At 39.1% G+C, this 17,704-nt stretch overlaps 1 protein-coding gene across 6 annotated transcripts in view; it reads right to left on the reverse strand.

The window, feature by feature from the left end:
* SPIRE1 (spire type actin nucleation factor 1) overlaps positions 1–17,704 on the reverse strand; it is a 370,834-nt gene that overhangs the window by 108,879 nt on the left and 244,251 nt on the right. For all 6 annotated transcript variants that reach the window (XR_010323504.1, XM_064294750.1, XM_064294751.1 and 3 more), the window contains one exon: positions 7,784–7,948. Coding sequence is in view for 5 of the 6 variants with exons in the window: in XM_064294750.1 (XP_064150820.1) it covers positions 7,784–7,948 (165 nt within the window). In the remaining variant the exon portion in view is untranslated. The remainder of the gene's footprint in view (positions 1–7,783; positions 7,949–17,704) is intronic.

Below are 17,704 nucleotides of genomic sequence, written 5' to 3' on the forward strand. Positions count from 1 at the left end.
ATTCAGCGAAGGCAGTACTCAGTAGGAAACTTTCAGCAATACATGCCTACATGAAAAAAGAAGATTTCAAATTAACCGCCTAACTCAACTCCAGGAACTAGAAAAAGAAGAGCAAACTAAGCCTAAAGCTGCCAGAAGGAAGGAAATAATTAAAATCAGAGCAGAAATTGATAAAATCAAAAACACACAAATAGAATGAATGAAATCAGAAATTGGTTCTTTGAAAAGATCAGTAAAATTCACAAACCTTTAGCTAGATTCACGAAGAAAAGATGCAAATAACCAAAATAAGAAATGAAAGAGGGGATGTTACAATGACCCAACAGAAATAAAGAGAATTATGACAGAATATTATAAACTGTACAACAAAATGGACAACTTAGACGAAATGAACAAATTCTCAGAAGCACACCATCTATCCAAACTGACTGAAGAGGAAAGAGAAAGTCTCAACAGACCCGTAACAAGTGAAAAGATCCAATCACTGATGAAAAACCTCCCAACAACAACGAAGTCCTCCATCACATGGCTTCACCAGGGAATTCTACCAAACATGTAGAAAAGAACTGACACCAATACTGTTAAAACTCTTCTAAAAGTAAGAGTAGGAAGGAATACTCCCTAATTAATTCTATGAAGCAAACATAACCTTGATACCAAAACCAGACAAAGACACGAGAAAACTACAGGCCAATATACTTATGAATACAGATGCAAAAATCTCCAGCACAGTATTAGTGAGCGGAATCCAACAGCATATTAGAAGAGTCACACAGCATGGCAGAGTGAGGTTTATGCCAGGAATGCAGGAATGGTTCCACATTGGAAAATTAATCAATGTAATACACCACATCAAGAGAACAAAGGAAAAGAACACAGGATCATCCCTATGGATTCAGAAAAAACATCTGACAAAATCCAACACCCTTTCTTGACGAAAACTGCCAAAAGACTGGAATAGAAGGAAATGCCTCAATATGATTCTGGGCATATATGAAAACTAACAGCTAATACCCATCTGGCACTTTCACATACTGTGGTGGCTTGTATGTTGCTGTGATGCTGGAAGCTATGCAACTGGTATTTCAAATATCAGCAGAGTCACCCAGGGTGGCCAGGTTCAGTGGAGCTTGCAGACGAAGAAAGACTAGCAAGAAAGACCCGGTGGTCTACTTCTGAAAAAACTGGCCAGCGAAAACCTTATAAATAGCAGTGGAACACTGTCTGATACAGTGCCAGAAGATGATCCACCAGGCTGGAAGATGCTCAAAATACCACTAGGGAAGAGTTGCCTCCTCAAAGTAGATTTGATCTTAATGATGTGGAAATCATACATGAAAAAAGCAAAAGGTCATTAAAGACAGGAAAGACCAAAAGGGATGTCAGAAGAGGCTCTAAAACTTGCTATGAAACACAGAGTAACTAAAGTGAATGAAAGAAATGATGAAGTAAAAGAGATGAACAGAAGATTTCAAAGGGCAGCTGGAGTAAATAAAGTATTAAAATCAAATGTGCAAGAACTTGGAGTTAGAAAACCAAAAGGGAAGAACGTGCTTGGTATTTCTCAAGCTGAAAGAACTGAAGAAAAAAATCAAGCCTCAAGTTGTAATTTTGAGTGATTCTATGGGCAAAACATTGAATGACTCAGGTAGCATCAAAAGAAGATGGAAGGAATATACAGAGTCACCGTACCAAAAAGAATTGGCCGATGTTCAACTGTTTGAGGAGGTAGCATATAATCAAGAACTGATGATACTGACGGAAGATGTCCAAGCTGCACTGGAGGCACTGACGAAAAACAAGGCTCCAGGAACTGCTGGAACAGCAATTAAGATGTTTCATCAAACCAGTGTAGCTCTGGGGATGCTCACTCATCTATGCTAAAAAAAAGTGGAAGACAGCCACCTGACCAACTGACTGGAAGAGATCCATATTTGTGCCCATTCCAAAGAAAAGTGATCCAGCATAATGTGGATATCATTGAATAATACCATTAATACCACACGAAAGCAAAATTTTACTGAAGATAATTCAAATGTGGTTGCCGCAGTACATCAACAGGCAACTTTCAGAAATTCAAGCTGAATTCAGGAGACAAGGTGGAATGAGGAATATATCACTGCTGATGTCAGATGGATCATGGCTGAAAGCAGAGAATACCAGAAAGATATTTGCCTTTGTTTTATTGACTATGCAAAGGCATTCGACTGTGTGGACTGTAACAAATTATGGATAACATTGCAAATGGGAATTCAGACACTTCATTGTGCTCCAGTGGAACCTGTACTTAGACCAAGGGGCAGTCACTCAAACAGAAGAAGGGGATACTGTGTGGTTTAAAAACAAGTAAGGTGTGCATTAGGGTGGTATCCTTTCACCATACTTATTCATTCCATATGATGAACAAATAATCCAAGATGCTGGAAGACTCATTAGCAACGTGCAGTAAGCAGATGATACAACTTCGCTTGCTGAAAGCGAAGAAGATGAAGCACGTGCTGATGAAGATCAAAGACCACAGCCTTTGGTATGGATTATACCTCAACATATACAAAACAGCGATCCTCACAGCAGGAACAATAAGCAATATCATGATAAATGGAGAAAATGCTGAAGTTGTCAAGGATTTCATTTTACTTGCATCCACGATCAACGCCCACAGAAGCAGCAGCCAAGAAATCAAATGATGTACTGCATTGGGCAAATCTGCTGCAAAAGACCTCTTTCAGGTGTTCAAAAGCAAGGATGTCACCTTGAGAACTAAGGCGTACCTGACCTAAGCCATGGTATTTCCAATTGCCTCATATGCGTGGGAAAGCAAGACAATGAATAAGGAAGACCTAAGAAGAATTGATGTTTCTGAATTATGATATTGGTGAAGAATTTTACATATACCACAGACTATTCAGAAGGATGAAAAGTCTGTCTGGGAAGTTCAGCCAGAGTGCTCCAAGGATGTAAGGATGTCAAGACTTCGTCTCACCTACTTTGGACATGTTATCAGGAGGGACCAGTCCCTGGAGAATATCATGCTTGGTAAGGTGGAGGGTCAGTGAAAAAAGAGGAAGACCCTCAATGAAATGGATTGACATAGTGCCTGCAATAATGGGCTCAAGCACAGCTATGATGGTGAGGATGGCACAGGACCAGGCAGTGTTTCGTTCTGTTGTGCATGGGGTCTCTATGAGTTAGAACCAACTTGATAGCACCTAAAAGACTGAGAGCTTTCCCTTGAAATTGAGAACATGACAAGCCTCTCTGATCTCACCACTTCTATTCAATATCATATTAGAAGTCCTAGCTTGAGCAATAAAACAACAGAAAGAAATAAAATGTATGAAGGTTGGGAAAGAAGTAAAGTTTATTTCTATTTGCAGGTGATATGATCCTATATCTAGAAAATCCCAGAGTCCATAAGAAATCTTCTAGACTACATGAATTTAGCAAAGTTGGAGGGTACACAAAAATCACTTGGGTTTATATACACCAGGAATGGGAAATCTGCAAGGGAAAGAGGGAAACAATTCCATTTACAACATCATCTAAGGCAATAAAATACCTAGGGACATGAAGGAGTTATACCATGAAAACTACTGGTTAAAGAGATTAAAAAAGACTTACGGAAAGATATTCCGTGTTCATGGATTGGAAAACTTAATATTGTTAAGATGTCAATACTACTCAAAGTAATCCACAGATTCAATGCCATTCCGATCAGAATTCCAATGCCTTCTTTACAGAAATGAAAACAAACAATCCTCGACTTTGTATGAAATGGCAAGTGGTTATCTCACAACTAAAGCAATGTGGAACGGAAAGAACAAAGCAGGAGAACTCACACATCCTGCTTTTAAAACATACCGTAACGCTACAGTAGTCAAAGCAGACCAATGGAATAGAATTGAAAGTCCAGAAATAAACTCACATATCTATGGTCAACCTATTTTTGACTAGGTTGCTAAGTTCATTCAATGAGGAAAGAAGAGCCTCTTCAATAAATGGTGCTGGGAAAATTGGATTTCCACATGCAGAAAAATGAAACAGGATCCAATCTTCTTATCATACACGAAAACAAATTCAAAATGGATTAAGAATCTAAATGTAAAAATTAAAATTATAAAATTCTTAGAAGAAAATGCAAGGGCGATGCTGCTGGGTTTAGCTTTTAACAATGGATTATCTAAAATAACAACAACAGCATGAACAACAAAATAAGTAAATGGAAGCCATAAAAACTAAAAACTTTTGTTTATTAAAGACTTTATCGAGAAGGTGAAAAGACAAGCTATGGCTTGGGAGAATATCTTCAGAAACCATATATCTGACAAGAATCTAATAACCAAAATATACATAAAACTTTGGCTACTTAACAATCGAATGATGAAGAAGCCAATCAAAAAACGGACAAAGGAATTAAATAGATGTTCCACCAAAGAGGACAAATAACCACCAAATACATGGGTGCTCAAAGTCATGAGCCATCAGAGATAGGCAAATCAAAAGCACAATAGGATACTATTTCACTCCTACTAGGGTGGCTATGAATCCGAATGGACTTGAAGGCAATGGATTTGTTTCTTTGGTTTTTTTTTTTTTAAAGGGACAGCTTAAAAAAAAAAAAAAAAAAACCTGAAAATAACAAATGTTGGCAAGGATGCGGGAAAACTGGGACCTTTATCCATTGCTGGTAGGAATGCAAAATGTTACAAGCTTTGTGGAAAACAGTGTGACGGTTCCTCAAAACACTAAAATTAGAATTACCATATGACTCAGCAATTCCACCGCTAGGACTTGAAAGCAGCGACATGAAGACACATGCGTACAACACTGTTCACTGCAGCACTATTCACAACAGCTAAAAGGTGGAAATGGATGACTGAATAAACAAAATGTGGGACTTACTTACAGTGGAACACTACGCAGCCAGAAAGGGAAATGAAGTCTTGATACATACTACAACATGGATGGAGCCTGAAGACATTATGCTGAGTGAAATAAGTCCATCCCAAAAGGACAAATATTGTATGGCCTCACTTACATAAAAAGACAAGGAAAGGTAAATAGAGACCAAAGTTTCTCAGTGCTTACCAGGGAGGGAGAATGGGGTTCCAGATTACAGTGACATATGAATTGCACTGATTAAGCGTAAGGATTGTACAGTCAATTAATGTAATTAATGTCAATAAGTTGTATTCCTATAAAAAGTTGAAATGCAAATATAAATGTGTGACAGATACAATGACCAAAAAAAAAAGAGAGTAGTGGCTGAAGCTGATAATGTACAACCAAAAACCTCATGGGGTTTGGGTTCTTGGTTTAGAGGTTCAGGGTCATGGTTTCATGGGACATCCTGGTTAAGTGGCCTAATATTGTGTTCAGTGCTTCTGTTCTCCTTCCTAGTTCTTTGCATAGTGCCTGTGGTCTTTAAAACTTGCAAGTGGCCATCCAGAGCACAAGGACTGGTCTCTGTTCCCCTGGAGCAACAGAAGAAGAGGGAGAGTCCAGAACAGGAAGAGGAAATGAAATGTGTCACTGTTTTTATCTCCTTGAAGAAACTTCATACTGGTGCTTTGAAGTTTTTTGTAGCGTAGTTCCATTATCTGATCTTCCTCAGAAGACCGTTTCTCTCCCTTTTTTGTTTTTTTGGTCCTTTGTTTGAGTGATCCTTTCCTGTCTCTTCATATGCTTTATAATTGTATGCTGTTTTCTAGATGTTAAGGTTTTTTTGTTGGTTTTTGTTTTTCCTTTGATATTTCATGAGCTTAGCTTCTTGTCTTTCTCTTTAGGTTGCTTTCTTTCCTTTGTATTGTTTTTGTTATTATTGAGGGAGGTATGTCTTTGGAACTACTGGTTGGCTGAGTGTGGTTTCCCCTCCAAGGTAAAGTGTGGTGGTAGGGGTCTCAAGGGGGCCTATGGCATTAGGTGTTTGAGACTTCCCGTGGTCAGTTGCATGGGGGTGAGAAGGTAGCTCACTTCCTCATGGTGAGGCCTGAGGTCCTCCTTAGTGCTTGAGGGATGGCACAGCCACTCAGTGCAAAGGCAAATGGATGGTGTGACCTCAGGGGGCAGGACAGGTTCTCCCTGGAGGCTTGGGCAGGTGGCGTGGCTCCAGTGAGTGTTGACGCAGCCTCCTTGGGAGAACATGGGTCAGTGGTGCCACTGGGCGGGGGGGGGAGGGGGTGGCAGTAGTACAACCTCTGTGAACTCGTGGATAGGGCTCTGGGGTTTGGGTATGGGGTGTGGGGCTCGCCCTCTGAGACAGTGGAGGCCAGTGGCTTTGCTGGAGTGGAGGCCTCACCTTCTGAGGGGACCCAGAGGGGCCACTGGGCTCTGGAGAGACAGGCTCACCCTCCCGGGGAGTGCAGTCGAGTGTTGTGCCTGAAGGGGGTAGGGACTTGTCTTCTGTGCAGTTACAGGGGTAGGCTGGACAGGCCTCTAGACACTGTTTGACCCGGGACCCCAGTGTGTGGGGGTGGGACCCCATCATGTGCTGCTGACCTGGCTTTGGGAGGGGTGCCTAGCTACTTGCCAGTGGATTGCCTAGGCAATGGGTATCTCCTGTCCTAGCTAATGTACAGATTACATGTCTGCTGAGTGGTCCCGGGTATAATTCCTGGCTCCTTCCCTTCCCCACACTCGCCAGGGATACAGGAGCTCAAACCCACACTCCGGTACTTTTCCTGTGCCCCTCCCTAGCTATGCACCCTCTGTTTTATCTGTCCCCTGCCCTCAAGTTCCTATAAGCCAACCTGCACCACTCTATAAAAGCAGCAGTGCCCTGTCTCAAAGGTATGTTGCTCCTTTTTGTTTCCTCCTCTACAGCATGCCCAGGCCCAGTGTGCAGCTTCCCTACTTCAAGCGCTCCTCCAAGGCTGTTTACACAGTATTCTGTCTCAGGCTTTATTTTCTGCAGTGTCCCTCCCTGAACTTCTCACTTGGGGAATGTGTGTAACCATCCCAATATGGCCACATTGTGCCAGGCTGGCAGGAAGGGTATGGATGATCCTGAATCTCCACTTTCCTGCTGCTCTTGTTCTATCACTCCTCTGATTTGTTATCCAGACTGTTTCTTCAATCCTTTATTTGCTGGTCTGATTGGTTGTTGGTGTAGATTCTCGCTTTCTCAAGTTACTATTGTAGGGGGATGTTAGGGTGTGTCTATTTAAGCTGCCATCTTGTCCCCTCCTTCCCATCACTGAACATTTTGATCAAAGAGCGTATAGAAGAGTCCTGATTAAAAGGGGGAAAACGCAGAATAGAATTTCAAGGTTTCATAGAATCCAGACCTTCTGAAGCCATGGAGGCTGCATAAACCTCCGAAGCTAGCACCCTGAGATAATCTTTAACCTTTAAACCAAAAATATCCCCTGAAGTCTTCTTTAAACCAAACAATAGTTTAACTTAATTAGTAAAGAATATCTACCTTAAGCATTGTGCTCTTTTAAATACTATCTATGTGGGGTCAAACTGACAACAGCCTTTCAAACAATTAAACGGGAAACTTAGAGGGGTGGTGAGTATATGGTTAATGAGGGAGGAGCAATTTGGAAAAGAAGGATGAGTACGGCTACACAACGTAAAGAATGTAACCAATGTCACTGAACTGTACATGCAGAAGTTGTTGGATTGGCATGTTCTGCTGTGTATATTCTCAACAACAATAACAAGTCATCCTAAACAGTCTATGGTAGATATGTTCCTGAAAGATGATTTTAAAACCAACTGCAATAAATGGAATAACTAACAACGACAAAACATAATAAAGATTTTCCTTGTTACTTACCATCACCTTTCGCAAAGTGTATCTTTTGGACCGAATGTCATCCATTAGCATTTCATAAGGGGTGAGCTGATATTCAATGGGCAAAGGATTGTACTGCCGCTCTTGGACTTTCTTCAGTTTTACACCGTTCCGCAAATCCCTCATAACCTGTACCCAGAATCGAGCCTAAAAGAGCCAAGGGTGGAGAGACATCAGTGAACAAATTTACTAGTTTCCTCTAAACAGCCATAGTCACACAGAATAAATGACGTGCTTGGACTATGAAACAATGAGTAAGCCAAACAAAAAGAATTTCAAAAATTAGACTTTAGGATACCAAAAGGGTGGTTAGAAAGCCAGAAGAGAGCCCACGGTTTCTACAAACTGAGGGACGTGAGTTTAGATCCTAGCTCTCATACTGTGGAAGACTTCATTAATGGTGCCATTCTTGAACACCCTGTGACTACCCCCTGCTATATGACTTTGCTCACGATAGAGGCGGAGTGTATTTCTGACACCTGGATTTGGGTCTGGCTCTAAGAAGGTTTGCTTGGCCACTGGAATAGTGGTAGGTATTGCACAACCAAAGTTTCTAAAGCAATGTATAAATGGGCTTGTTCCCTTGTGCCTCTGTTACTGACCCAAGAAGAACATGCCTGGATTGGTCTGCTGTTCCCAGGATAAGGACAAGAGACAAGTAGAGCAGAACCACTCATCTGATTCACAAGCTCATGAGTGAAATAAATGCTTATTGTTGTATGCCATTGTGGGTTTGCAGATATTAGTTACACAGCACTTCTGTGGCGATAGTTAACTGATACAACCATGCACTAGCTGTTTGACATCCAGCAAGTTATTTAACCTCTGAATAAAAGAAAATGTTACTCTGTAACTTGCTGAAAGATCAGAATTGATATATACTGCTCTGTATGTAGAAAAAGCTCAAAATACACCAATTTTTATGTTGGTACTTATTTTGAACAAATTATTTAGTCTGTTTTCTTATCTACAAATAATAGCAAGTTGCCTTGTCTACCTTCAAGAGTTCTGAGAACAAAATGCACTATATATGGAAGTATTTATAATAATATAAATATTACTGAATATGTGTTTGTTATTATTATAACTGTTTTTCTCCTGCTTATATAACTTAAGTGTCTACTTTAGTGAAAATTAAATCAAAATATTTAACTTAAATGTTGTAGTTTATTAAAATTAACAAGTAGTTCAAATAGCTACTTATATCTATTTATTACAAAATCAAGTGATATGTCCCCTAAGAGTCTTGTACATATAACTCTGATGAAATTTCTCACAAATGTCGTGACTAGAAATTTGTGATTTGTTTTTCATTTGAATTGCCATTTTTTAAATTGTGTCTTAGATGGTTTACAGAGCAAAGTAGTTTCTCATTAAACAGTTAATACATGTACTGTTTTGTGACATTGGCTGCCAACCCCACGATGTATCAACACTCTCCCCTTCTTGACCTTGGGTTCCCCACTATCAGCTTTTACAATCTGTGATTTTTAAAAAATGTGTATCATTTCTTGTTCCAAAAAGGATATGAGGTACCTAATATTGTGATATATCCATTAGAACACCTTCTAAAATATTTGTATTTTAAAAGATTCTTAAATTCCACCATTAAAAATGTTCTCATTTCCCTAAAACATGTAGATTTCTCTTTTGGGACCGTTTTTGTCCCAATTTATCTACTTCTACTCATTCTTTTAAGATCCAGTTCAAATATTACACCTCATCTTTTAAAATACTGTCTCTTTTCTTTATCTACTCACCTTGGTGAATAGATAAGCAAATTGTGGTATACCCATACAATGGAATACTCCTTAGCAATAAAAAGAAATGAACTACTGATTCTGGCAAGAACATGGATGAAATCTCAAAATAATTATGCTGAGTGAAAGAAGCAAAAAATAAAACAAGAAGAACAAAAACCAGTCCATACTATATGATTACATTTATATAAAATTCTAGAAAATGCAAACCAATCTACAGTGTCAGGAAACAGATCAATAGTTGTTGGGAACTAGGGAGGAGGGAAAAATCAGGGAGGGATACAAAGGGGTATAAAGAAACTTTTGGGGGTGATGGATAGGCTCATTATTTTGATTGTGGTGATGGTTTCATGGACGTGTGTATCTCCAAAAACACCAAACCCACTGCTGTCGAGTCAATTCTGACTTATAGTAACCCTACAGAACAGAGTGGAACTGCCGCATAGCATTTCCAAGGCTGTAAATCTTTTACGGAAGCAGACTGCCACATCCTTCTCCTGGAGAGTGGCTGGGGCGTTTGAATTGCCAACCCTTCGGTTAGCAGTTGAGTGCTTTAACCACTGCGCCATCAGGGATCCTTTGTGTGTGTATAAACTTATCAAATCATACACTTCTAAAAAGTGCAGTTTATGTATGTCAATGATACCTCAATAAAGCCATTAAAAAGAAAATAATGTGGCAAACGGCTTAAACCTAAGTGGTCAAAAGCAACCTGTTTACCTCCTCCCAAATCTGCATCTCCTTCTGTATTCCCTCATTTAATGAGGTCATCATTTAGCCAATAACCTAAACACGGAAGATCAGATTCCTAAAATTTGCCTTTCCGCTGACAGCTACACCTCAGTCGAACACCTTCAACACGCCGCAGCATTCTCCGCCTCCCAGTCTGTCACACCTGCGCAGACCTGAGTTATACAGGAGGCAAGGCTGTGTCTCACTCCTCGGTGTCACGAGGACCTAGCTTCAGGACTGGAAAACAGCAGATGCTCCAAGGATGTCATAAATAAAATTCAATTTTCTGTTTTATAAACGTGTTTGTTTTTTGAGTTTGTATGAATTTTATGGAAAAAAAAAAAAAGAGATGCAGTATTATTCCAGGGCCTAGTTGCTGTCCAGCTGATTCTGGCTCTTGAGAACCCCCTGTGTGCAGAGTAGAACTGGTCCACAGGACTTTCGAGGTTGTGACCTTTTGGAAGCAGATCACCAGGTCTGCCTTCTGAGGCACCTCAGAGTGGGTCCGAACTGCCAATCTTTGAGTTAGTAGTCTGATGCGCCGCTCCCAGGGACTACTGCTCCTGAGCAGTCACTCTCATTTTTTTTAAATGTTAGCTATCATAGAAAGTATCTGTTTGAGTCTCTGCTTCCAAATCCTTGGGTAGATACAGTAATGGAATTGCTAGGTCATTTTTTTTTTATGTGGTAGGTGGGATGATAATTCTGTGGTGCCGATGGGTGGGTTTGCACCTCCAATCTTCAGGTTAGCAGCTGACTGCAAACCACTTGCACCTTAGGATAATTTTTATGTTTAATGTTTTGAGGAACTGCCAAACTGATCCCCACTGTGGCTATACCATTTTACATAATGACCAGCGATGAATTAAGAGTTATTTTACTACTTCACGTTCTCGGCAACACCTGCTATTTTGTTTTGTCGATCATAGCTGTACTAGTGGGGGTCAGGTGGTATCTCATAGTTTTGATTTGCTTTTCCCTAATGACTAATGATCTTCAGCATCTTTTCATGTGCTTGTTGGTCATTTAAATATCCTCTCTGGTGACACGTCTATTCAAGTCCTTTGCCCATTTTTCAACTGGGCTGTTTGTTGTTGAGTTGTAGGAATTCATTATGTATTCTGGATATTAAACCTTTATCAGAGACAGGTTCTCAAAATATTTTCTCCCAATCTATAGGCTGTCTCTTCACTTTGTTGATAAAGTTCTTTGATAAGTGAAAGTTTTTAATTTTGATGAGGTCCATTTATCTATTTTGCCTTTTACTGCTTGTGTCTTTGGTGTTGTATCTAAGAATCCAATATTAAACACTAGGTCCCAAAGCAATACCCCTATGTTTTCTAAGAGTTTTATGGTTTTAGTTCTCACATTTAGGCCTTTCACCCATTTTGAGTTAATTTTCATATGTGATGTCAGGTATGGGTTCAGCTTCATTCGTTTGCATGTGGAAATCCAGTTTTCCCAGCACCATTGATTAAAGACACTCTTCTTTCCCCATTCAATGGACTTAGCACCCTTGTCGAAAATCAGTTGACCACAGAATATTGGTTTATTTCCACACTCTCAATTCTATTCCAGTGGTCTCTATGTCTATCATTGTACCAGTACCAGACTGCCTTGGGTACTGTAGCTTTATAGTATGCTTTGAAACTAGGAAGTGTGAATCCTCTTTCCTTTTTCAAGACTACTTTGAGTAATCAGGGCTTCCTGGTGTTCCATACAAACTTGAGGAACTGGCTTTTCATTTCCTCAAAAAAAAAAAAAAAAGCTGTTGAAATTTTGATGGGGATTACACTGAATTTATATATTACTTTGGTGGGTAGTACTGACATCTTGATGGTATTATGCCTTCCAATTCATGAACATGAAATATCCTTTCATTTACACAGGACCTGTTTAAGTTCTTTTAGTAATGTTTTATAGTTTTCAGTGTTTTGTTCTTCCTTTTCAAAACTGTTTTGGCCTTTTGGGGGCTCTTGCAATTCTACATGAAATTTGAAGATAGGCTTTTTCATTTTCCAAAAAAAGGCCGTTATAAGTTTGATAGGGACCGCACTCAATCTACTAGTTATCTTTGAGTAGTATTGTCACTTTCATTAAATTATGTCTTCCAATCCATGAACATGAGGATGTTTCCATTACATAGGTCTTCTTTAATTTCTTTCAACAGTATTTTGTAGTTTTCAGTGCACAAATCTTATGCCTGCTTCATTAAATTTACTCCTAAAATTTTTATTCTTTTTGAAGCTGTTGTAAATGAAACTGTTTTCTTCATTTGCCTTTCATGGTTCATGGCTAGTGAACAGACCTACAACTGACTTTTGCATGTTGATTTTGTAATCTGTAACTTTGCAGAATTCATTTATTAGCTGTAATAGTTTCTTTGGTGAATTCTTTGTTGCTGTACTTAGTTGCTGTCAAGTCAATTTTGACTCATGGCGACTGTGATGGTTAAGGTTGTATGTCAACTTGGCTGTGCCATGATTCCCAGTGGTTCGGCATTCCTATGATGTGATAACTTCCATGATGAGATTTGATATTATGGGATCTGCTGTGAGGAGCCCATCAGTTGAAAGGGAGTTTTCTTGGGCACGTGGCCTACATTGAATATAAGTGGACAGTCTGGCAAGGCCTGGATGCTTTTAGCTTGTGGTGGATCCTGCAGCTAGTTCCTGTTTGTGTGACCTCCAGTTCTTGGGACTTGAGCTAGCAGCTGACCTGCGATCTTGCCTGCCAATCTTGGGATTCATCAATCTTCTCAGCCCATGAGACAGAGCTCTGCTTTCTGACCTGCCAATCTTGGGTTCACCAGCCCCTGCAGCTATGTGAAGCCTTTATACTAACCCGTGGACTTGGGACATTTCAGCCTCTACGATCCCATGAGCCATTTCTTTGGCATAAATCTGTCTATATGTATATATTTATATGCATTACTGATTTTGCTTCTCTAGAGAACCCAGCCTAAGATAGCGACCCCACGTGTGCAGAGCGGAACTGCTCCATAGGGTTTTCAAGGTTGTGATAATCTGGAAGCAGATCGCCAGGCCTGTCTTCCAAGGTTCCCCTGGATGGGTTCAAACTGCCAAGCTTTCATCTAGTAGTCAAGTAATTCACCATTTGCAGTACACAGTCACCTTGTGAATTCTTTAGTTTTCTAAAACTCTGAAGTTTTAAAATCTGTGAATACAGATAGTTTTACTCATTCCTTTCCAATATGGATACTTTCTATTTCTTGCTTTCTGCCCAATTACCGTGGCTAGAACTTCCAGAACTGTATTGAACATTAGTGGCAAAAGTGGACATCCTTCTATTGTTTCTTATCTTATGGAGAAAGCTTTTAGTCTTTCACCATTGAGTATGTTACCTATGGGTTTTTCATACACAGCTTTTGTCATGTTCAGGAAGTTCCCTTGCATTACTAGTTTGTTGAGTGTTTTTATCACAAAAGGATTTTGGATTCCGTCAAGGGATTTTTTTTCCCATTAGCTGAGATGATCGTGTGGTTCCCCCTCCCCCTTTATTCTATAGTGTTGTGTAATTCCACTGATTTTCATGTTGAGCCACTCTTGCATTCCTGGGATAAATCCCACCTTGTCGTGTTATATAATCCTTTGTAATATTTTGCTGAATTTTGTTTGCTGGTATTTTGTTGGGAATTTTTGTATGTATATTCATATAGGATATTGATGTGTAGTTTTCTTCTCGTAGTGTCTTTGCCTGGCTGCGGTATCTGGGTAATTCTGGTATCACAAAATGAATTAGGAAGTACTCTCCTCTTCTATTTTCTGGAAGAGTTGAAAAATTGGTATACATTCTTCTTGACAGAATTTACCACTGAAGCCACCTGGTTTGGAGGTTTTCTTGGCTGGGAAGTTTTGATTGCTGATTCAATCTTCTTACTTATTATAGGTATTTTTATTTTCTGTATCTTCTTGAGTCACGTTTGGTAGTTTGCGTATTAATAGGAATTTGTCCATTTCATCTGCATTGTCCAATCTGTGGGTGTACAGCTGTTGAGAGTATTCTTTTATGACTATTTCTGTAAAATTGGTAGTAATATCCCTTATTACATTTGATTATTATACTTTAAGAGTGTTCTCTCTCTCTCTCTCTCTCTCTCTCAATCTAGCTATAAGTCTGTCATTTTTATTGATTTTTTTCAAAGAATTAGCTTTTGGTCTTTTTGATTTTCTCTGTGTTTTTTCTATTCTCCGTTTTACTGATCTCTGTTCTACTGTGTGCATTAGTTCCCTCTTTCTGCTACCGTGCTCTTCTTTTTGTAGATTCATGAGGTTAGTGGAGTTCTAGTTAGGTTATTGTTTAGAGATTTTTCTTATTTTTAAATGCAGGAATTTACAGTTAGAATTTCCCTCTGAGAATTGCTTTCACTGCCTCCAATCATTGTTTATATGTTGTGTTTTTATCTTCATTTGTCTCAAAGTACTTTCCAATTTCACTTGTGATTTCTAATTTGACCCATTGGTTATTTAAGAGTATATTGTTTAATAACGCATATATCTGTGAGTTTTCCTTCTGTTAATGATTTCTAATATCATTCCATGGTGGTTGACAAAGATACTTTGTATGATTTGAATCTTTCAGAATCTATTGAGACTTGTTTTGTGGCCTAACTTAGGGATCTGTCCTTGGAAATATTCCATGCGCACTTGTAAAGAATAAATATTGCTCTGATGCCAGGTGGAATGTTCTGTATAAGTCTATTAGGTCTAATAGGTTTACAGTATTTGTTATTAGTTATCTAGTGCTGCTATAACAGAAATACCACCAGCGGATGGCTTTAACAAAGAGAAATTTATTCTCTCACAGTCTAGTAGGCTGGAAGCCCAAATTTAGAGTACCAGCTCCAGAGAAAGGCATTCTCTCTCTGTTGGCTCTGGAGGAAGGTCCTTGTCATCAGTCTTCCCCAGTTAAGGAGCTTCTCAGCACAGCGACCTCAGGTCCAAAGGACGCACTATTCTCCTGGCTATGGTTTCTTGGTGGTATGAGGTCCCCCTGTCTCTCTGCTCTTTTATATCTCAGAAGAGGTTGAACTAAGACAAAATCTAATCTCGTATATTGAAACCTTCCTCATTAATATAACTGCCTCTAATCCAACCTCATCAACATCATAGAGGTAGAATTTACAACACACAGGAAAATCACCTCAGATGACAAAATGGTGGACAATCACACAATATTGGGAATCATGGACTAGCCAAGCTGACACTTATTTTTTGAGGGGGAACAATTCAATCCATAACAATACTGTTCAAATTTATTTCCTTACTGATCTTCTGTCTGGTTGTTCTATTCATTACTGAAAGTGTGTTATTGAAATCTCCAGCTATTACTGCAGAGCTGTCTATTTCTCCCTTCAGTGCTGTCAATTTTTGCTTCCTATATTTTGGGGCTCCGCTATTAGGTGTGTATGTGTTCTCAACTGTTATATATCCTTGATGGATTGAACCTTTTATCCATATATAATGTCATTCTTTGTTTCTAATAAACTTTTTGACTTAAAATCTTTTTTTTTTTTTTTCTTCTGATAATATAGCTACTCCAGCTCTCTTTTGGTTACTATTTTCATGGAATGTCTTCTTCCATCTTTTTACTTTTTAACCTCTTTGTGCCTAAGCGTTTAGTATCTAAAAAAAAAAAAAAAAAGACTTGTATATTGCAAATAGGTAGATCATGTTTTATTATTTTTTTAATTCAATTTGCCAATTTCTACCTTTTAATAGAACAGATTAATCCATTTACATTTAAAGTAATTACTGACAAGAAATGACTTACTTCTGCCATTTATCTATTTTTTCCCTGTATATATAATTTGCTCTTTGTTCTTCAATTCTTCCGTTATTGCTTTTTCCCATAGTAAAATGCAAAGGCATTCAACTGTGTGGAATATAACAAATTATGGATAGCACTGCAAAGAATGAGAATTCCAGAACACTTTATTCTGCTCATGAGGAACATATACATAGGCCAAGAGGCAGCCATTTGTACAGAAGAAGAGGATATGGTGTGGTTTAAAATAAAAAAAGGTGTGCATCTGGGTGGTATCCTATCACCTATACTTATCCAGACTTCATGCTGAGCAAATAATCCAAGGTGCTGGATTATATGAAGAAGATTGTGGGATCAGGATTGGTGGAAGACTCTGTGATATATAGATGATACAACCTTTCTTGCTGAAATCGAAGAAGACTTGAAGCACTTACTGATAAATATCAAAGACCACAGCCTTCAGTATGGATTACACTTCAACATAAAGAAAATAAGAATCTTCACTACTAGACCAATAAGCAACATCATAATAAATGGAGAAAATACTGAAGTTGTCAAGGATTTCGTTTTACTTGGAAAGTAAATCAAAGGACATACTGCATAGGGCAAACCTGCTTCAAAAGACTTCTTTAAAGTGCTGAAAAGCAAAGATGTCACTCTGAGGACTTAGGTGCATCTTACCTAGGCCATGATATTTTCAATCGCCTCATATGCATGTGAAAGCTGGACAACATATAAGACTGAAGAACTGATGCCTTTGAATTATGGTGTTGGTGAAGAATACTGAAAATACCACAGATGGCCAGAAGACAAACAAAACTGTCTGAGAAGAAGTACTGCCAAAATGCTCCTCAGAGGCAAGGATGACACTCATGAAAGCAGCAGTTAGGGAATCAAAAGATGCATTGCATTGGGCAAATCAGCTGCAAAAGACCTCTTTAAAGTGTTGAAAAGCAAAGATGTCACCTTGAAGATTAAGGTGCACCTGACCCAAGCCATGGTGTTTTCAGTAGCCTCTTATGCAAGCTAAAGCTGAACAATGAATAAGGAAGACTGAAGAACTGATGCCTTTGAATTATCGTATTGGTGAAAACTGTTGAATATAATACCATGGACTGCCAAAACAACGAACAAATCTGTCTTGGAAGAAGTACAACCAGAGTGTTCTTTAGAAGCAAGGATGGCGAGACTGTGTCTCACATACTTTGGACGTGTTGTCAGGAGGGATCAATCCCTGGAGATGGACGTCATGCTTGGTAAATAGAGGGTCAGCAAAAAAGAGGAAGACCCTCAGTGAGATGGATTGACACAGTGGCTGTAACAATGGGCTCAAGCATAACAACAATTACGAGAATGGTGCAGGACATGGCATATTTCATTCTGTTGTACATTGGGTCGATACGATTCGGAACCCAATTGAGGGCACATCATAACATTTCACTAATAAACCACGTAATTGTGGGGGAAAAAAAAAAGAAGCAAGGATGGCGAGGCTTCGTCTCACATGCTTTGGACATGTTATCAAAAAGGACCAGTCCCTGAAGAAGGATATCATGCTTGATAAAGTAGACGGTTAGCGAAAAAGATGAAGACCCTCAATGGGATGGATTGACATGGTGGCTGC

Source organism: Loxodonta africana, chromosome 11 (genome assembly GCF_030014295.1).
Source record: "Loxodonta africana isolate mLoxAfr1 chromosome 11, mLoxAfr1.hap2, whole genome shotgun sequence".
Taxonomy (NCBI): domain Eukaryota; kingdom Metazoa; phylum Chordata; class Mammalia; order Proboscidea; family Elephantidae; genus Loxodonta; species Loxodonta africana.